Source organism: Barbus barbus, assembly GCF_936440315.1.
Source record: "Barbus barbus genome assembly, chromosome: 44".
Taxonomy (NCBI): Eukaryota; Metazoa; Chordata; class Actinopteri; order Cypriniformes; family Cyprinidae; genus Barbus; species Barbus barbus.
The window spans coordinates 7,876,065-7,899,118 of NC_136722.1; the positions used below are offsets into that span (position 1 = coordinate 7,876,065).

General features: G+C 40.4%; 1 protein-coding gene across 1 annotated transcript in view; it reads left to right on the forward strand.

The window, feature by feature from the left end:
• gnal (guanine nucleotide binding protein (G protein), alpha activating activity polypeptide, olfactory type) overlaps positions 1–23,054 on the forward strand; it is a 238,373-nt gene extending 215,319 nt beyond the window's left edge. The window contains exons 10-12 of the mRNA XM_079407004.1: positions 728–858; positions 21,541–21,608; positions 22,802–23,054. Of these exons, the coding sequence (XP_079263130.1) occupies positions 728–858; positions 21,541–21,608; positions 22,802–22,948 (346 nt within the window). The 3' untranslated portion in view covers positions 22,949–23,054. The remainder of the gene's footprint in view (positions 1–727; positions 859–21,540; positions 21,609–22,801) is intronic.

The following is a 23,054-nucleotide window of genomic DNA, read 5'->3' on the forward strand; positions in this document are numbered from 1 at the left end:
AATGTGTCTGTGAGGCAGGTAACGAAGAATGTGAGGAGAGTAAAATAATGGGGGTTTTGATTATTTGTATTTTATTTACAACATAGTATAATCAAAATATACAAAGTGAAGGTCAAGGACACGTGATTGCACATACTGATCTAAACACAAATTCATACAGTGTAAACACTCATACCACTTTTATATCTTGTGGTTTTATATTTTATAGAACATTAAAAAACATCCTGGCGTTATGAGACATGTAGCTGCAAAGAAAATGAAACATATTTAAAAAGGTTTCATTTTATTTCATACATGTAGGCAGGATTTATGGTTTGGGAAAAGTATATTTAGTAAAATGTGTACAAGTTACGTCAGTAAAACAATAACACAACAACAATGCAAGTATTCTAACTCATCAGAATTATATCCTCCACTGGATCAAGCCGCGCTTCAAATCGCGTTCTTCTTCTGAGGTAAATTCTGGGTTATTCCTCTCAGCACGTCTTCTTTCAAAAAAAAATGTAGCTGAGATGAACTTGAATCCTCACGCTTTGTTTATGAAGGTGATGTGGGTGTTTACACGTCTGCGCAGCTCACGTAGATGTTCAAAATTTTAAAAGTGAAGCCGCTCGTGGGTGCGATCACATTAACTATAGTCTCAGCATCAGACGTCACGCCCACGGAACATTGGCTAAATGCATGTAGAAATATAAAGGCATGTCTCACTTTGTGTGTTTTCATACAGGTTTTTAAGGACCATCTCAGTGATCTTATTCCTGAACAAACAGGACATGCTGGCAGAAAAGATACTGGCAGGAAAATCCAAACTTGAAGATTATTTCCCAGAGTATGCTCGCTACACTCTTCCTCCTGAAGGTAATGTCCTATATATGATCATAATATACTAATTAACAAGAGATTCTTAGTGCATTCCAGTAAATTATTTATGAGATATGTGTATTAAATCAGGAGAGTACTACAACAGCACAGTTTTGTTTTTGTTTTTTGTTTTTCTACAAATAGAACACAGTGGACTGAAAATAGTTCTTGCAATAGATTTTCTTGTGATATCGATGTACACAGTAAAATTTCAAGACTTGTGTCATTTTCCTGACAGATAGAAGTACAGAATAAAAAAAAATAAGTGATTTTTCCCCCAAACCAGCTAAGTGCAAAATCCTCCCCACGGCCAGTTCTAAAGATTTCATTGTTTATGTCAATCACAGAGCTGGTTGTCTACACAATGCTGAAACAAACCCCTAACTAGTGATGCACGGATATATGTCAGGTGGGTTGGGTAAAAAATTCATTAAAAAACTTAAATGAAAATTCTTGGCTGAAGCCGAACAAAATGAAACACTGGGCCAAATACCGAACACCTTTTTTGTGTGTTTTTTCACTATTGCATAAATTCAATAGCTAAAATATGCTTTTTTTTTTACTGTTTCGTCTTGCTTTTAAAAAAAAAAACAAATACAAAAAATGTAATTTTAAGAATACTTATTTAACACTGAACATTTTTTTACATTCTAGCAGACATTATACCAACAAAGCACAATTGAATTTAAAATGAATAAGTTAGTAATAAAAATAAATAAAAAGCCATTTTTAAGACCCCCTTCTTGAATCAGGCATGTGATTGGCTAAAGACAACAAATTAAGGAAAACTGGACACTTTGAACTGCAAATCAGCATATTAGAATGATTTCTGAAAGGTCCTGAGACACTGAGGACTGGAGTAATGATGCTGAAAATTAATCTTTGCCATCACAGCAATCAATTACATTTTACTATATTTTCACATACAAAACTGTTATTTAAAATTGTAATAATATTTCACAATATTACTGTTTTTGTATAGTTTATTACTGTACAAATAAATGCAGCCTTGCTGAGCAGAAAATACTTATTTAAAAACATTATAAAATATTGTGTGAATGTTATAATAAATGTATTAATAGAGCTGTTGTAATTATTATTATCATTATTATCATCTTAGTTTTTTTTTTTTTACAGAACAAACAGTAAAATTACAATACTCACATTTATGAATGTTGATGGAGTTCTTGCTTTTTCTCAGCTTTTATTTTGGTGGAAACCCGCAGGAGGACCTCACTGCTTCTTTTTGTTAACAACAGCAGATTTATAAATGATTCTCATTACAAATTTGGAAAGATTTTTGTCGCACGTATCACATTTTCACATCCATGCCTTGTAAAAATTCATAAAAATATTACTGAGCAACTGACGAGTAACAATTTCAGCGCAGATTTTCTTTGAACCCTGGTTAACAAGCAGATAGAAGAAATTGGAATACAAGCAATTGGTGTGTGTATTACAAAACATTTTGCAGGTTATTTACTAATTGTTTAAGGACATTTTACGATTTCAGCAACAACCACCCCTTCCTCTTCTTATTGAAGACATGCTATGCAGTACAATCTCTCGTTGTTGGTGCTTTTAATGATTTTACATCTTTCTCGGGCAGTTTTAAATGCTTCCACACTGCTGACATGTTTGCTGCATTATAAAGAGTGCGCGCCTCTCACTCTATACTGATTGCTATTTGATTGCATCACCAAAAATGTCATTGTTCGGTACAATTTATTCGGTCTTTTCGCTTATTTGTATTTTTGGCCGATTGTCATACATTTGGTGCGTCCTTAAAAAAAATACATTCTAATTAATTGCAGGTGGGTCGTAGGTGGATGAGATAAATCATTTAAAATGTAAATATTAGCCTAACTACATTCTTTAAAATATGAACGTGTTTTAAATAAATTTTTTAATGCAACTTTCATTTGTGTGTATTTGCCTGTTCGGAAAACCACAGTGACAGAAAGTGACACCCCAGTTAAAGTTTGAAGGGAATAAAGCCTTTGTTTGTGCTATTAAGAAAGTTGTAGGTTAATCAGAGAAAAATATAGGTGCAGGTGCATGGCAGGTGGATAATTTATTTGAAGCCGTGGATTTGGGTGATGTTTGAGCTGATCTGTACATCTCTACCCCTAACCCTAAACTAAACACTAAGCTTAGCCTTAGTATAGCTAGTAGCACGTTAGTAGTAATAGATGCTATTACTGTTCATGGTTGGATTTATCCATGATATTTCTAAACTGAATCCATGAAGTCTGATCTTTTACTAACAGATAAGTCAAGTCAAGGCACCTTTATTTATATAGCGCTTTTAACAATACAGATTGTGTCAAAGCACTTAACAGCACGGCTTGAAAACAAAACAAAAAAGTCAATCGGTTCACTCCGAGCAGAATCGATATTTTAACGTTTCCGTTCCTGCGTTCGTCTGTATTACTAGCGTTCCGAAACCGGTTTGAGTAGAAAAAATAACGGTTAATACCGTTATTTTTTAAAATTGTCTTTGCCTATAATAATAATAATAATAATAAAGTACAGTGTTTTCTTTACACAAAAAGAAAGAAAAAACAAATACAGAAAGAGATGGTATCTTAACCCGCTGCGCTTAGTCATAGCCAATACAGCATCATCTTTTCTAGATTGTAGTGTAGGCTACTAAACAAAAGAAAAAAATCTATTAATGCTTTAAAGACATTAAAGTATTTTTTAAGATATTTAAAAATATTTGCTGCAAATTGTAAAAAACAAAAAAACAAAACGCTACTTGTATAAAATTGAGGGAAAAAAACAAAGGCTTAGCCGCGTCGCATTTTATTAGGCTATTATTCAGAAATGATGTAGGCTAAAATGCCGGTAAATCAAAAATGTTTACAAACATTATAAACACAGTTATTACTTTCTCTCCACAACAAATCCTCTAAACTTAAGGATATAGCCTATAGGCTATAAAAACGTCATTCCAAAAACAAATTAAAGGTGAAACTGATGCCTACCTCTTTCACTCGGCACGAATCCAAATGTTTCCATTTCGTATACTAAAACGACATATACTAAAATATTATTTATTGGCTTTTACTTTCATCGACGTAAAACATCATCCTTCACATCAGCAATAACAGCACAGTGAGGCGGTGGTCACGCTGAATGCAACAGATTGGACAATGGAGCACTGTAACTGTTACAATGTAACTGTTGCACTGTTACACGTTCCTTTAACTGTAATTTACTTTGATAATGAACTGGCTGCAATGTCGCAAAAATACGTGTCTTTGTGCGCGTGAGGCGCCAGTGTTCCAGTGGTATGGCCATACCAACACTGGTTGGTTATACAGATGCAAGACATCATTCAAAACTGTAAAGCTATTGCAAAACAAATAAAACTGTAAAATAAAACTCTAAAGCTTTTGCAAAATAAAGAAAACTACTTTCTGCATCTCGTTTTCCTTTCCGAGAACGTTGGAATGCGTCACAATGAACCGTAGGCCTAACTCAGCATATATTTTTTTTTCTTTCGCTTTGTTAATCTGTCAATGATTTACGGGAAATATATTTAGTGTATAGGCATATATATTATTTTTTATGTAAACCTATAGTTTTATTGTGTTTTCTCCGTTCACAGAAGAGCCGCAGGTGCGTAAGATCTGTTGAATCCATCTTACACTGTCGTCGGATAAACTCAATTTGTGCTACCCTGTCAGATTTTGCTACCTCCCATTAAAACAGATGGTAGCAGAATTCATTGCCATTGCGACTAGAGTTCACAGCTGAGCATGGGCGGGCATTTCACTCGCTGGATGCGTCAGCATCACATTTGCATAATCTGTACTACTTGAATTCCTGATTGGTTGACAGCAAATTTCAAATATGAAATTGAACGATAAAATAACGTTATTAACCGGTTAATGGCCATTTCAAATTTTCTATTCTGTTCGGAACAATAAAATTTGATTTCTGTTCCAGTCAAAATTTTGTTCGTTTGCGGTTTTCATTTTTGTTCCTTGAACCGGTTGAGAGCCCTGCTTAACAGTATCAAATTGGAGGATAGAGTGTCAGTAATGTATAAAAATAAGATTAAACACTCAATTTTCAGTTAAGGCATTTCATTATTGAATTCAGAGATGTCATTGTCTAGCTCAGTTTAGTTTATATAGTATCTGCGAAATCAAATTGACTATAATCACTAGAAATTAAGTGTCCCCAACTGAGCAAGCCAGAGGCGACATGCGGGAAGGAACCAACTTGTGACAGAATGGAGAAAAAAAAAAGCCTTGAAGGTTTTTTGCAGGTTGCCGTGAAGTTTCTGTGTGTACAGTATGATATGATGCTAGTATTCTCAAATGAAACTGTAAAATTCTCATGAAGTGACTCTCACAGCCTGTAAGTTCATGTTTTCAAGTAGTGAGATGCAGAGGCAGAAAATCACCACGAGTTTACGTGTGCTTCAGTATTTGTGAAGTAAACAAAACCACCATTCATGCATACTGAGGCTAACGGAACATGCAGGATTCATATTTAAACCGTCTTTTTGCGTTTTAATATTCACATACACTAGTTTATATCGCGATTCGAATTAAGTGACAGACCTTATTATATTCATCCAAACATTTACGAATTCATTGCATTCCACACTATAGAGTTAATTCGGTTTTTTTTTTTAATGGACTCCGCCATCCTGTCCGCGTTTTTGTGGTAACCATATGACCCTAGAAATGTAAGCACACTTCAGAACATTTCAGTTTGCCCTGTGTGTTGTGTTTTAAAGAGTTGCAGGGGTGACATCATGTCACAGGGTCTCTCTCTCGCATGCGCCCAAATGCGTTCTCAAGTAGATTTGGTACCGAATGATTTAATGTGAATCGGTACTTGGTAGTACCGACCCAATTCGGTCCATACCCTTAAAAGTACAGAGTTCGGTACCCAACCCTAGTCATAATACAGAGTAATTACCTAATTAAGTACTTAGTAGTAGCCGTTTGTCAGAGAGTCACCACAGTCACCAACAACGACAATCACCAGATCCCAATCCCCTGATTTCTGATCACTGCCACCTGTCAGCACTAATCAGCAGCACTATATCCCTGCACTACTCCCGTTCACTCACTGTCTGGTCTCAAACTTTCCATGTTGACTAACCTGACCCACTTACCTTTTGTCTACTTACCAGTTGCTCCAGTGTTCCTATCCCTGTTCTCCACCGTCTCCACGCTCCACTGTTACCTCCGGATCCCCTGGAAAAGGAAAACGGACATTCACACTCAGATAAGCCCCTACAGACATTCCCATTCCCTGCCTGCTTACCTGGACATTCTGCTCATCTCATTCCCCTCTGCTACTACACCCTCAGTCTGCCTCTGCCAGTCCCATGGCCATCCCTGCAAACTATTCGGGTGAGGCCGTTGAATGTAGCGTTTTTTTACTCCAAGTTTCACTCTACATAGAGATGCAATCTCATAAATTTTCCAGCGAACGGGCTAAAGTTACCTTCCTGATCTCCCTGCTAACCGGACAGGCATTGCTCTGGGCACAAGTTCCATCTGGAACTCACAGACCACTATAATTAACTCTTTCGATACTTTCTCTTTTCACTTCAAGGAGGTCTTCGGCCTATCCACCGGCTCGCTCTCCATTGCCAACCAACTCATCCGCCTCCGTCAGGGAGATTCTTCGGCCAGTGACTATACTCTTCAGTTCCGGACTCGGGTGGCCTCGTGTGGATGGAACGAGGCAGCGCTACTCACTGCTTACCGTCAGGGCTTTGATCCACAGATCAGAGCCCAGATGGTGATCTATGATGACACTGTCGGTCTGGAGAGATTTATGCAGAAGGTCGTTAGGATCTCCCAACGTCTCATGGCTTGTCAGCCGGACATAACCGCTCATTCTCCGTCCTCACCAGCTGCCTGTCCTCCGGTTCCAGAACCTATGCAAATGGATACAAATCGCCTCTCACGCACTGAGCGTGCTCGACATCTCGCCATGGGGCTGTGCCTCCACTGCAGAGTTCCGGGGCACTTAATTCGGGTGTGCCCCCCATGCCCAGTGGTGAGTACCCTCCAATTAGAGCCTGCTATCTCTACCTTACCACTGCTAACGGTACAACTGCCCACGTCATTTAATTTCAGTGCCTGCCCTCGTGGACTCGGGATCCTCAGGCAATTTCATCTCACAAGCCCTCCTAAAACAGATTGATTTACCCCGCCAGAGACAGGCAGAGCTGAAGATCGAGACCATACAGGGAAAACCACTTGGGTGTGGGCACATCAAGTTCCGGTCTCCGCCGATCACTCTGCAAGGCTGTCTTCAGAGGAGAGGATTTCCTTTCTGGTACTGGAGGCACCCACCGTCGATATCATCCTGGGACACCCCTGGCTATCTCAACATTCCCCTGAAGTCAGATGGGATACCAGCGAGATCCTCCAATGGAGTAAAACCTGCATCCAAAACTGTCTCTCCAATGTCCCGGTACCCCTGGTTAGTAACCTGAAGCTCCAAGTTCATTCCACCCTAGTGGAGAGCCCCGAACCTCGTGAGGTTCCGACGATCCCATCTGACTACCTGGTGTTCCAGGATGTGTTCAGCAAATAGGCAACCACGAATTTACCACCGCACCGGCCATGGGATTGTGCCATCGACCTGCTGTCTGGAGCTATACTCCCCAAGGGTCGAGTATACCCCCTGTCCATCCCGGAGTGCAAGGTGATGGAGAATTACATCAAGGATGCTCTCCAACAACAATTCATTTGCCCTTTCACCTCTCCGGCGGCCTCGAGATTCTTCTTCGTGGGCAAGAAGGACGGCCCTGCATCGACTACTGGACCCTCAATGATCACACTGTCAAGCTCCCTTATCTTCTTCACCTGGTCCCGGCCGCCCTCGAGAAACTCTGTGGGGCCCGCATCTTCTCAAAGCTGGACCTGCAGAGCGCCTATAATCTTGTTCGTATCCGGGAAGGCGACGAGTGGAAGACAGCGTTCATTACCCCCTCAGGCCACTATGTATATCGGGTCATGCCGTATGGCCTTTCCAACTCTCCGTCCGTCTTCCAGGGGTTTATGAACAAAGTGTTCTGGGAGTTCCTCCACCTATTTGTCATCGTGTATATAGTCGATATCCTGATCTACTCCCGGAACCTGGCTGAACATCGCCATCACGTGACGCAGGTCCTATTCCAACTCAGGAAACACCACCTCTACCTGAAGCTCGAGTACCAAGTGTGAGTTCCACCGCCCCACGGTCCAGTTCCTCGGCTACATCCTCAGTGCAGATGGTATCCAGATGGACCAGGGGAAGGTTCAAGCCATCCGGGACTGGCCCCAGCCTCAGTCAGTAAAGGAACTGCAACGATTCCTCGGCTTTGCAAATTTCTACCGGAGGTTCATTCTGAACTTCAGTCTCCTCTCAGCCCCCCTCACTCAAGTCTCACCCAAGTCTCTGTCCTGGAACTCCGAAGCTCGAGTTTATCCACAGCCCTCGAAATAGCAGAGGCCCTCTTCCATAATCTCTTCCGCAGCTTCGGCATCCCGGAAGATGTCGTCTCCGACCGTGGGCCACAGTTTGTCTCCCGTGTCTGGAAGGCATTCTTCAAACTCCTCAATGTCACCGTCAGTCTCTCCTCAGGGTATTACCCCCAGACTAACGGCCAGACTGAGCGGAAGATTCAGGAGATTGGGAGATATCTCCGGGCCTACTGTCATGACAACCAGAACAGCTGTAACCACTTCCTCCCATGGGCAGAGTATGCACAAAATTTCCTCAAGCAAACCACCACCGGCCTCATCCCTTTCCAGTGCATACTCAGCTACCAACCCCCTCTGTTTCCCTGGACAGAAGAGCCCTCCGACGTTCCAGCTGTCGACCACAGAGTTTGGGACTCAGCTCATGTCCAACTCCAGCAGGCAGTGCGGAGACACAAGACCTATGCAGATGCCCATCGGTCTGCCACCCCCGTCTATTGTCCTGGAAATAAGGTCTGGCTCGCCACCCGGGATTTGCGTCTCCGCCTTCCTGATAACCACAAATGCTTATCTTGCATTAGCTCTGCGTCCACGACTTCACTCACTATATAATCATATTGGAAAGGTTACCTATGATGTAGCTGGAAGTACCGACCCACAGTTTACAAAGCGAACATGCAACGAAAGTTAAACGCTCTTTACAAAAAAAGGTAAAACAACAATGTCGGGACAATTTTGAAGTTGGAGGAGAAAATGAGATGGAGCTTTTCACTAATGTACCTTTTTGAACTGGAGCACACAGATAAAGAGCTAACTGTGTGTGACATTTCCAATGTGATTATGTAATGCGCAAAGACGAGCATTTTTGGTTAAGTATATATACTGTATATATAATGTGACGAGTTGGCTACCTCCCCCTTTTGTTATCATCACCACCCCGTCCCATTCGCCGCCCTTCACCAGGTGTGAGAGAGGAGGGGCGCTGAATAGCCAGGGCTGGCGGCATGTGATGAGGCGCACCTGATCCGAATAGAGCCTCATCACCGCCGCTGTTTAAATGCCGAGCGCGCCTCTCCTCGGGAGACCGGTCTCTTCCCCGTGCATGAACGCTGGTGTCCTCGTGGGTCCAGGAAGGGAGCGTTGAGGGACTCCCGCATTCTGGATGTGAACTAGTCTTTTAAAACTGAAGAAATACAAAACCAATACATCTAAGTGAGCTGCCGGACCCGCAGTCCAGACGAAACCACACCCGTGATGCGGCTGTTGGGCCAGGATGCCGGGCCGACTAGTCCCGTCGAGCGCCGTGGACCTAGAGGTAGACAAAGCCGCTGGAGAAGCCACCGTACCTTGTGCCCCGGACCTCAGAGGGGAGCGCGTGCGGCCGCCAGACTCCGCCCCTTACCTGGACCCTTCCTTTCAGAACACTGCCCTCCTTCACAAACCCCATAGCACGACAAGGACACCAGATCCCCTGTTTATTTTGGACACTTTATCCCCTTTGGACACTTTATTTTATTATTTCTGTTTAATAAAAGCCTCTCCGAGGCCTGATGCCACACCCACTGTGTCTGTCGTTTGCTCTTCCCGCCACACAGGTGGAGAAAGCGGGCAGGCGGAGCCTAGACAGCGCAGTTGGGCAACACCCGATGACATCATCCCCTCTCGCAAAAAAAAAAAGTTTGTGGAAACCCGCACTGGGATGGAGGGAATGATGGAGACGGCCTCCCAGCCACCAAAGGGGTAAGTGACGTTTCTTCTATTGTCATTTACCCTGTGGTTGGTTGAGGCTGTCGACTGATACCCGGTTTCTCTGTCCCGGTTCCGACGCGGTGCGAGAGGGAGAGTTGCCCAGAGAGGAATTCCTGCCCCGACCGCTGGAGCCTGGTTGAGGAGGGTAGCACTCCTGTGTGGGCGGCAGCCTGATGACGGGGATGTCGCTTGGGGGGGGGGGGGGGGGATTGACGAGTTGGCTGCCTCCCCCCTTATCATCACCACCCCGTCCCTTATTCGCCGCCCTTCACCAGGCTCCCGACGGGAGTGGGTGTCTGAGAGAGGAGGGGCGCTGTATGAATACCCAGGGCTGGCGGCATGTGATGAGGCTCATCACCACTGCTGTTTAAATGCCGAGCGCGTCTCTCCTCGGGAGACCGGTCTCTTCCCCATGCATGCATGCTGGTGTCCTTGTGGGTCCAGGAAGGGAGCGTAGAGGGACTCCCGCACCGCCAGAGACATGAGCTGCCAGAACTGCAGTCAGGACGAAACCGCACACGTGATACAGCCATCGGACCAGGATGCTGGGCCGACTAGTCCCGTCGAGCACCGTGGACCTAGAGGTAAACGAAGCCGTTGGAGAAGCCAGCGTCCCTCGCGCCCCGGACCTCAGAAGGGAGCGCATGCGGCCGCCGGACTCCGCCCCTTACCTGGACCTTTCCTTTCAGAACACTGCCCTCCTTCACAAACCCCATAGCACGACAAGGACACCAGATCCCCTGTTTATTTTGGACACTTTATCCCCTTTGGACACTTTATTTTATTATTTCTGTTTAATAAAAGCCTCTCCGAGGCCTGATGCCACACCTACTGTGTCTGTCGTTTGCTCTTCCCGCCACAATATATATATATTATTATTCATTTTTTTTAAGAAAATGACTGATTGTTTCTCTAGATAAGACCCTTATTCCTTGGCTGGGATCGTGTAGAGCCCTTTGAAGCTGCATTGAAACTGCAATTTGGACCTTCAACCCGTTGGCTCCCATTGATGTCCACTATATGGAGAAAAATCCTGGAATGTTTTCCTCAAAAATTTAAGGTTTTTGATCCTTAAATTCTTTTCAACAAAAGAAAGACAGACATGAACATCTTGGATGACATGGAGGTGAGTAAATTATCAGGAAATTCTTTATTCTGGAAGTGAACTAGTCTTTTAAAACTGAAGAAATACAAAACCGATACATCTACTAGTTTGTCAAGATTGATTCTAAAACAATTGTATTATTCAATGTAAATTTACATTATCAATGAATTCTTCATAAACAGTTCTTCAGAGCCCACAGGAGTAATTGAAAAACTAAAAATTAAATTTCTATCTTATCAGTTAGGGTTACTCTCATTATGAGGTCATAATTTTACCTTTGAGATGGATGGAGAAAGAAACAAATTGTGCTGTTTGCTGATAGCTTTGTATCTTGTAAATCAGTTTTATATTGTAATCCAGAATATTCTACTGACTCCTGTGGGCTTCATATAGCTCTGATTATACAGATGGCGCAGTGGATAAGACACATGCCTTTGGTGTGAGAGACCTGGGTTCGAATCCACTGTGAGACACCAATGTGTCTCTGAGCAAGACACTTAACCCCCTAGTTGCTCCAGAGGCGTGCGACCTCTGACATATATAGCAATTGTAAGTCGCTTTGGATAAAAGCGTCAGCTAAATGAATAAATGTAAATGTAAATATATGTAGACAAATATATGTATTTTAATTCTGAATCCTAGCTATATTAGTGTAATAATAAGTAAAACCAAAACAATAACAAAAGGTCCATGACTTTATGTAGGAATGCACTATATTATCGGACTGATATCGGAATCGGCCGATAATGGCTTTAAATGTAAATATCGACATCGGTCCGATATGAAAAATTATATGAAAAGCGAGTAGCATCTTACTCTGCAGAGATATCACCATTATCAGATCAGGTCCTGTGTTGGCATGATGGGCAACAAGACGTTCCATGGCCACATTATCCACATCTTCCCACTGGATGCCAATGTCTTCCATGTCTTCTTGGAAAGCCTGTCTCTATGTCTCCATTGATCTTCCTTATTCGGCTGTTGATTCAGCCTATGTCCCTCCATCAGTGGCCACAATGCTCACAAGGTTGATAAACTACTGCACTTCTTCAATCAGCTGTCCTCGAACCATCGGTGGACTTTGGTCTGTGTACCTCCCACTCTCATCAATTGGTCTTCTCTGTTCAACTTCCCGGTCTCTGCGTTCAGGTTGATTATCACTTTAGTGGATACGCTCGTCTCGGCTGGTGGAGATGGCATATTTCAATAATGATCACAAGGCTGCCAACTCTCACGCATTCAGCGTGAGACTCACGCAATTGACCCAATTCTCACGCTCTCACGCCACACCCCCCTTTTCTCACGCAGACTCGTGCAGCAGTGAGAAAAAAAAAATCGTGCCGCATGATCTCGCAAAGCAACGCGCAGAGAGACCAGACAGACAGTGTAGTGAGTTTTTTGTGACAATTGTGAGGGAAATACACAATTTATTCCCATAAACTGTGTAGTCAGCCGTTCTCCCTCCCATCTGCACCGTGTGAATTGTGAATGCAGGCAGGTCAGTGAGTTACAGGGCGCCCCGTGTCTCCGTCCAGTTTAGGCTAATAGCTAATATGCTGTTATAGTTTATATAGAATTAAGTTAGCATTAGCGGAGTTGTTTGTTTTGCAGCACTGAGCAGTTATTTTACATAACTTTATTTATCCTATTTCTGTAAAATGTTTGTGAAAATTAAATGTAATGTAAATCTCCCAAGAAATTCTGTACAGATACCAAATACTTTGACAATCAATATATGCCTAATACACTTCTGCTACTGCAATGATTTTGTGTTTGTATTTTTTCCACACCAAGCCACGCCCCTCCATAAGCCCCTCCCCCATAACAAAGCCCCGCCCCCAAAATCTCACTCTAAGATGAACTCAAAAGTTGGCAGCCCTGTGATCAGGAATGCTGTTCTCTGGTAAGGATAAAACTAGAACATTGATGAATATCGGACATAACGTTGAATGAGAGAAGGAATAATGCTTGAGTTCTTATCCCCCCAACAAAATGAAGTAACTACATGGGAAGCTAGGCAAGCATTGTCTCCTTTGACGTTGGCATTGAGGGACTCAAGATGATGATGTGCTAGCATGAATAACATTATCACACTATCGTTAAATGAGCGATTTAAGAATAATTACAAATGTAGCTACGCCAACCTACAGCCCTAGAGAAATAGTGTGAAGAATGAATAGGCTAAATAGCTGTGTTAATGTGGACCCTCTTAATAGTTGAAGTCAGACTATAGCACAGTTGAAATGAGGTCACATGTGGCCAGTGAAATGTCCATGTCATCTAAAAGTCCCTTCTAGACGAGTTCAGGCAAATAAGTCCTTGAAACACCTCTCAGATAAGCAGCCCAGCTCCTCTATCCATGAACAGCGAAACACCACTCCCCAAAGGTTATCAAGCAATGTCTTATGTAAATAAAGATTTTATCAGACAACATCTGGACTATAAATCAGAATTTAACAGAGCATTTCAATTACTATTTCAAACTGTCTAATGGCAACAAATATATAAACAGTTTATGCAATGTGTTGTATTAAATCCATTATGTGAGCACAGAGATTAGCAGACAAGTAACAATAAAATGCTGACACTAGGTAGAATGCAATGCAGGTAATGAATATGCTAAATGGCATATAACATCATCTAGACATATTTAGCGACTCAAACAGCTTTAGCTAATGTTAGTCACTGAAAATAGCTACTTCACATGATTCCACACTACTTAGAAATCAAACTGTGCTTAAGCAAGGATACGTTTCTCATAACACCAGAGAGTATTAAGCATATTGACAATAGCCAAATGACTGCAACAGTATGTTTCCAATAACAAACAGAAGCTTGTTGAGAAGTGGATAGTCTCCAAAATGGCGCTACGCTGACACAGAGGAGACGAATTATTGAATAAAATCGTTTTTTGTTTGTTTTCTTTGCGCAGAAAAAGTATTCTCGTCACTTCATTAAATTCAGATTGAACCACTGATGGCAGATGGACTATTCTGAAGATGCTTTTCTTACTTTTATGGACCTTGACAGTGCAATTTACTATGCAGTCAATGGGACAGTCACAAGCATCCTGGTTTTTCATCCAAAATATCTTAAATTGTGTTCCAAGGACGAACAAAGCTTTTACGGGTTTGGAACGACATGGGGGTAAGTTATTAATGACAAAATTTTGATTTTGGGGTGGAGTATCCTTTTAACAACGAGAATGTTCCCAATGATAAACATAAAATCCTGGTAAACATTAGGTTCCAAATAGTGACTAAATAGTTTTTAAGCAACAGCAGTTTCCAACAAGCTATGGCCAACAAGATCAGACGACTATAGAGACAGCGTGTACTGAGCAAGCTTAGCAACAGCGTGTTGCCAATACCTGATAACCTTAAGCATGAGTATGAAAAAGAAGCTTGGCTTAGCTTCATGAAGATGCATTCGGATGAATGGAGAGTGAAGTATAACCACATCTGTTGAGAATGCTTTATCTTCTTAATGATGTAGGCTACAACTCCATGCAGGGAGGGCCGATCTCGACTGAATTATTCTTAAGTCACTTCCAAATCAAGCCGCTTATACTATAAGTATAAGCTAAGCTTATACTGGTCGATGCGGAGAATCGTGTGTTCAAAACACGACCGGAATCTGTATGAAAACTGTATGGTCAACATCCTTTCAGTCCATTGGAAAGCTGTCCTGATTGAGTGTTTGTGATTAACTAGAAGACTGTTAAGTGAGTATCTGTGCAACGAATTAGCGTTTAGAAGCTGTCTTGAGCCGAACTAGAAGCAAGTGTCTGTGCCACAGAACTGAACTGACTTTGCATTTGTCTGTGCGACAGAACTGAAGGCTGACTAAGCCAAGTCACTATTATTTGTATAGCGCTTTTAACAATACAAATTGTGTCAAAGCAGCTTTACATCGGCTTGATATAAAGTTGGGTGGCTTTATATCAGCTTTACAGTATTTAGACAGGGAAATAGTTTGTCAAAATAGTGTCATTCTCCTCTGGCCAGACAAAATCAGCAGTTTAAATCTAGGCTAAAGCAGAATCAGATTGTGCAAACGACTCATCTGGTTCCTGTGGTCTTGTCCCGATGGCCGTCTTGGAGACAGGGTCTTCACTGGGATCAGTCTCTGGGGCTCATCTAGGTGTCCTGGCTGTAGAGGTCATCTTAAGGTGCTGATCCACCATCTGATCTGGATACGGACTGGATCTGGGTGGCTACGGTGACCTCGGAATAAGAAAGAAACAGACATATATTAGCATAGATTCCATTCTTCTAACGATGTAACCGGGACATCAGGGCCCGGTTGCATGAAAACCCTTAAGATAAGAAAACCCTTAATTATAAGGTTAAGGGTACCCTTAGTGAAACATGGGTTGCAAGAAAAAAACCTAAGGGCTTACTTAAGGGAAGTTAAGGCTGTCACTTAAGTATTTCCCTTAATTGCTTAAGTGTTCCCTTAAGTTCTGTTATGCGTTGCTACAAAGTCCTTAGTAACCGTTTCACCTTAAAAAATTAAGGGACCAAAATAGCTCCCTTAAGTCATCTTTTACTCTAGCACGATGGCTGATTTCATGTTCATAGAAGAGGAGCAAGTACCTAGGCGCATTTTTAATGATCGAAATAATCCATTGGAGACTATGAATGATGCGCAGTTATTGAGAGAATATAGGTTTGATCGTCAGTCAATCCTTCATCTCACCGCAACGCTTGAGCCACCAACACCAAACCCGACGAAGTCGTGCACTCCCAGCACTGCTTCAAGTTTTGATTGCTTTAAGGTTTTTCGCTTGCGGTACTTTTCAGTCTGTCATTGGCGATGTTTTCAGAGTACACAAATCCACTGTCTGCAGAGCTGTCCATCGAGTGGCCTTAGCCCTCTGTCGCCGAATTGACACATATGTCAAATTTCCTTCCAGAGATGAGCAGGACGTATTAGCGGAGCGTTTTTTTGCAGTTGCTGGTTTCCCACGCGTTTGCGGAGTGATAGATGGAACACATGCGAATTCAAGCCCCACACCTATATGAAGATCAAATTGTCAAGACAATTATATTTTGTAAAAAAATAAAAAATATTTTATAGCTGTAGTTGTAAGGTTATTTTTGCGGTCCGTTATGTTTATAGTGCGATATGGAAGAGTAACTATGGCAACCGCAGCTCGCGTTGCCGTGCGCTGCCAGAAACTACAGTGAAACGCTTAATATAAACACTTAGGTAAGGGTGACGGTTAAGACGTTTGTTGCAACTCTCTTAAGGAAATCCCTTGCCTCAGGGATCTTTTCCCCTTCAGGGATACCCTTACTTAAGGGTTTTCATGCAACCGGGCCCAGGTGTTTTGGGAAGTGTTCCCGGTTCCGGTTGACCTAATTAATGCATCCTAACAATCCTTTAATGGATTTGAATTATAGAAATGTGATAGTGTATTATGTGTAAGACAGGTTAAAGAGATGGGTCCTTAATCTAGATTTAAACTGGCAGAGTGTGTCTGCTTCCCAAACAGTGTTAGGTAGACTGTTCCCAAGTTTGGGCGCTAAATAGGAAAACGATCTCCCGCCCGCAGTTGATTTTGGTATTATAGGTATTATCAAATGGCCAGAGTTTTTAGATTTCAGCAGACATGAAGGACTATAATACGATAAGAGCTCACTCAAATACTGAGGTGCCAACCCATTTAAGGCCTTATAGGTAATTAGCAAAATCTTAAAATGTATACAATGTTTAATAGGGAGCCAGTGCAGTGTTGACAGAAACGGGCTAATGTGTTCATACTTCCTGGTTCTAGTAAGAACTCTAGTTGCTGCATTTTGAACCAGCTGGAGTTCGTTTTTTTAAATCTGCAAAGAACCACCCAATAAAGCATTACAATAATCTAGCCTCGAGGTCATGAATGCATGAATTAATATTTCTGCATTTGTGATTGAGAGTATAGGTCATTTAGATATATTTTTAAGATGGAAAAATGCAGTTTTACAAATGCTAGAAACTTTTTTTTCGAAGGAAAGATTGCTATCAAAAAGTACGCCTAGGTTCCTAACTAATGACGAAGAATTTACAGAGCAGCCATCAAGTATTAGACAGTGATCTAGGTTATTATATGCAAAAGTTTTTGGTCCAATGATTAACACCTCTGTTTTTTCAGAATTTAGCAGAAAGAAATTGCTAGTCATCCAGTTTTTGATAACTATACATTCCGTTAGTTTTGCAAAGTGGTAAGTTTCATCAGGCAAAGAAATATAGAGCTGTAGTTGAGATGAGAGCTGAGCTGAAATATATAATCAGCATAACAGTGAAAGCTAACACCATGTTTCCTAATGATATCTCCCAAGGGTAACATGTAAAGCGTGAAAAGTAAGGGGTCAAGTACTGAGCCTTGAGGTATTCCATACTGCACTTGTGATTGGTATGATACCTCTTCATTTACTGCCACAAATTGATGGCGGTCAGATAAGTATGATTTGAACGATACCAGCGCACTTCCTCTAATGCCAACATAATTTTCTAGTTTATTTAAAAGAATGTTGGGGTCGATAGTGTCAAGCGTGGCGCTAAGATCCAGTAGCACTAATAGAGAGATACAACAATCATCAGATGATAAAAGCAGGTCGTTTGTAACTCTAATGAGAGCAGTCTCAGTACTATGATATGGTCTAAAACCTGACTGGAAATCCTCACATATATCATTTTTCTCTAAGAAGGGACAAACAAAAACAAAAAGAAGGAACAAATGTAACAAACGGCTGAGCGTCAGCAAATGCTGCAGTCACGCTGTGGTCTGCCTGCACTACGTTTGAGCTCCATTTGTCACTCAAACTAGATAAAGTAACATCAACAACTGCTTGTTTACATAGGATATACATAATGTACTTTATATTATTTAGGCACTTGTTGACTATAGTTTGACAGAATGTTCTAATTCAACATGCAATGGGAAGTCAATATAACTTAACATTTTCTTATATTGATATTGTTTATTTCTTACTACTTAACAGTTCCTCAGGCTCTTAATGATTTAATCTATGCCATCTTTTGGAATATCTGAAGGCCATGTACCATAGTTCTTAACTGTAGCATTTGTTATAATAAGACTAGCCTATTAATCATTACCAGGCCAATAATGACTTTTTTTAAGTAATCAATATAGCATGTGTAACTTTAGGGTTACCTCCAACAAAAACAAATATCAAAAATTAAGAGGAAATTGGAAGTCTGGATTTTATCACACATCTATAATGGCACGAGCATCAGTAACCCTGGTAGTCGGAGATTCCTATTCTAACCCTTTAACCTAATTTTGTTTCTGTTTGCAATCAGATTATTTTGAGATGCTAAACTCTGGGAAAGTTTTCAGCCCAATGTTTTAGTAAGTGACTACATTCAAGAAATCAGTCCAAAACAGTGCTAATAGAAAGAAAACTAGGCTCATTACATCTGAGATGCCAGAGAAAATAGAGGCTTATGCTCCATTTTCAGTTAATTATTCATTACAGTATGTACACACATACAGTATTTCACTTTAAAAAAACAAGCTCTGTCATATTCTGGGATCATTTCTGAAGAGCGCAAGTCCTCGCGCTTTACACTGTGTGAAATACAGACTGAATGGAATGTCAGAACATCACATTGCTGTAATGCCAGATGATATGCAAACTACACTTCTTGGCTGGATACAGTAAACCAGCATCTCACTAGTAATGTTATGATTGATGAGGATTACAATCAAGATAAAGACGATTGTGGTGATGTACAGTACTGTTATATTGATGCACACACAAGCCATATATATTTACTGTAGTACAGGTGAAGGTGGTTGGTTTAGGTTTTTTGGCATCGGCATGTGGCGTTTGGCTGTTGGAAAAAAAAAGATAGTCCTCCTACATCCTGACATTGCATGTGGCCAAATATTAAAATTGCTTGGATTTAAATGATGTTGAATTACATGAAACATCACCAGGCCATTGGCGCCCTCTGCAGGTATTTGTTATAATATATAGGTATATTACATTATGTAATTTAACAGTGTTGTTCAACAAAACCATGTACTTGGTTTTGATACTTTATTTGAGCCAGTTATTACTGCCTCATCATTAGTTTATATGTAAATACAGTCATATTAAAGTCTGTTTTTCACTTGTTTTTCACGGTTTATTTGTATTACTAATAAATAGCAGATTACTCAATTGTCAAAATAATCAGTAGATTGCTTGATTAGCAAAATAATCCTTAGTTAAGCCCTAGATTAGTTAAAACATTTCAGAGTACAACTACATTGTTTTACTTTTTGTGATTAAAAGACAATTTCCTAAAGTATTAAAACAAGTATCTGTATTTTGTCTCATCTCGTGAGCTAAGTGTATTGTCACATTGTCTAGTGTCAATAAGCTGTGATATAGCTCATAATTTTTCCAAGTTCATGGTATAGCTTTCATTCTTCAGGTCAATCATATATTCATAAATGAAAAAAAAAACAGTTTGAATGAGGAAACTTTGCCATAGTATCCTTTCAAATATTAAAGTTAATTGCCACAGCCATTGCATTCTAAGTATATAAGTGCAGTATCTGTACAAACCCTGTTTAAGTGACCAGTTCTTGGAGCATTTTAATGTTTTTTGTTGTTTTTAACTGAACTGTAGTTTTCTGTAGTAAACTGTCTTTGTATATTTCCTATTTTTTATTCATTTTCTAGTATTTAATTTACTATTATTTCTTTTGAATGAAACAATTTCAGAAATGTCATGTTTTAGATTGTAGGTCATCTTGTACCCTGTCAAGGACAAAGCTAACCAGCAAAACTTGATATCAAAAGCATCCTAAATGTTACATGTGTTTGCACCATATTGTAGAAAGTAACCTTTCTTGGTATTGCTGTTACAAATAGCTCAGCATAATCTGTAGTCTGAGACTGTCAAGGGCTATTGGCAATGGCAGATACAATACGTTACTAGTTAGTTTCAAGGAAAATAATTTTCAAATAATGTTGTTGTTTTTGTTCGCCAAATAACTCTGTGTATATGTCCACCCCCCAAACCCCCGGAAAAAAGTTCAGGCTCAGGATTTTTTTTTTTACTTTAACCCCTGTAAGTGTGTGATCCACCAAACGGGTGCATTTAGTTCCCATTTTAGACACAAGATTTTGAACTAATACTTTTAATTAAAAGGTGGTGGCAAGTCATTTTGTTGAAAGAGTCATTGAGCCATCCATTAAACAGAGTCATTCAAAATGCTGATTTGTTCAAGAGCAACACAAGTGGCTGTCTGTATTAATGGCTCATTGAATCACTCACTCAACCAATTTGTTCAAAGACGGAACAAAACACCACAATGTGCGCAGTGTTAAGAGAAGAGAAAATCGCACAAAGATTCTGTGACATTGTTTTGGAACTTTAGATGATGAATAAAAACGCACCAAATAAAGAAGTGCTCTGCCACACAGATTTTGATACAATAACTTTGAGTGACAGTAATTTCTTAATTTTTGTCAAGAGTTGCAAAATCAAAAAGTCCATATTATGGATTGAGCCTGAACCCATTGAGAAAATAAGTGCTTTACTAAACACTGTCCCTTAAAGGTGGGGTAAGTGATTTCTGATTCACTTCTGATTTCACACATACATAGCCTACACAACCCAGGCAACTATTAGTTCTGTGAAACAAAGCAAAACCAATGTTACACCGTGTCTACACTGGACGTGAGTGTCGCGAAAAAATACTATAGAAGTCATTATAATCAGTGATACTGTCTACACTGGACGTGACAAATCTCCAACAGAAAACTGCTGCCGCGTTCTATTTATGACGTGCTGACTCAAATTTAAAATGATTTTCAATGTCCAGTGTAGGCAGACTTTAGCTGTTGCGGCGAGCCACGTCCGGTGTAGACATGGTGTTACTAACCTATCGAGAAGAACCAAAGTAACCTCGACGTCCGATCGCAGGCCTTCCGCTCCTTGAGTTCTCTCCAGCGCTGGAAAGCTGATCCGATATTTACACAGGTCCTACTTCTTGCCTTATCGTTCCGCAAACATCTCTATCTTTCTGTCGCTCGGCACGGCTGTTCACTGAACGCTGTTGATTGGCTACAAGTTTGTTTTGGTACTCGGCCCCGACTCAGTTTTCTAAAGCGTTTTTGAAAAATGACATACCCCACCTTTAAGGCTTTTAGTACAAAAGTGTGCTCCAAAAGCTTGCAAATGCACATTAAAATGGTTGAAAGTGCTTGAATTGAAAGGTGGATATTATTGTTTTATCATTTCATTCAAGACTTGGCAAACTCAGCCATTCTTTAATATGACCACTTCCATTTTCAAAATGTCTTCTATGGCCTTGCATAATGTCTATATACATTAAACAATAATATCTGTTTTTTATATGCACAGCAACCCCTGATCCCGGAGAAGACCCGAAAGTGTCCAGGGCAAAGTTTTTTATTCGAGATGAATTCTTGGTATATTTTTTTTTACTCTATTTTCTATATTTTATCTACAATATTAAAGGTATAATTAATCCAAAAATAAATGTTCTCTTAGTTTACTCACCTTCAGGCCATCCAAGATGTAGGTGACTTTTATTTTAATAGAAAAATTATTACAGAAATTGGAATATTAAGGAACACAAAATTAATACCTGTGGCTCCTGACGAATATATTGAGGTCTTGTGAAATAAAATAATCTGTCTGTGCAAGAAACTGAACATTATTTACAGCATTATTACTTGTAATCCGATTCAGGGAAACTGGAGTAATTTCCAGTTTGCAAACTAATCTGTCTTTTGAACCTGTTCTTTGTAGTGAAGTAGATGAACCAGTGCACGAAATAAGATGAATGATCCAGTGTACTGGCATGTATAATCAATATGATGCCGGTTTTTGTCAACTCATTCAGTACTTTAGTTACTCCAACAGTACACTGAACTGAGAAAACTGTTTGGACACAGACCAAAGAATGAGGCATTGATAAGCAAATACATGAACCGAGCACTTGAATGAAGTGTTTGTGTGTTTATGGTTTTTCATGGTTTATTTGATTAAGACTAGTTTATTAATTTCATATGCTTTAGAAATGTGAAACATTTGTGTTTTGCATAATTATTGGGTGCTTTAATAATAGTCAGTATTATGTCACACAATAGTCATTGCATGATTACGTAACAAACTAGTGAATAGAACCAGGTAATTGAAACAAACTGTCGAAAGAATGAGTTTGTGGAAAAGAACCAGACTTCCCTATTGCTTGAGGTTGTGCATTACAGATATAAGTAATGTACAGTTTCTTGTAAAGACCAATAGTCTCCCTTCATAAGACCTCAATATATATCGTCAGAAGCCACGGGTATTAATTGTATGTTCCCTAATATGCTTTTTTTAACTCTCAAAGTGATGGTAGCTATTAACTTGAATTTTATGAATTACCAAGCACCATGGTTTCAGCTAAATTTTTACTGTTATACTGAAGAAAAAAAGTCACCTGCATCATGGGTCCTCTAACTAGTCACCATTTCTGTAAAGTTTTTCACTATTTTTAATCACCATTTTGCATATGTCAGCTATACATTTGTTATTCTTATTGTTGATATAATGCTTTAACTGCTTGGACTGTCTGTCTCTCTGTCTGTGTGTGTGTGTTTGCATGAACCCACAGAAAATCAGCACAGCGAGCGGCACAGACAAACACTACTGCTATCCTCACTTCACCTGTGCCGTGGACACAGAAAACATCCGTCGTGTATTCAATGACTGTCGTGACATTATTCAGAGGATGCACCTCCGCCAATATGAACTCTTGTGATTGGCTGCCTGGATCTGGCTGCTCCTCCAATCAACAATTTTTCAGTCCCACATCACATGGGGTCTTTAAGAACTACTGAAGAGTGACAATGTTGTCATGTTTTTTT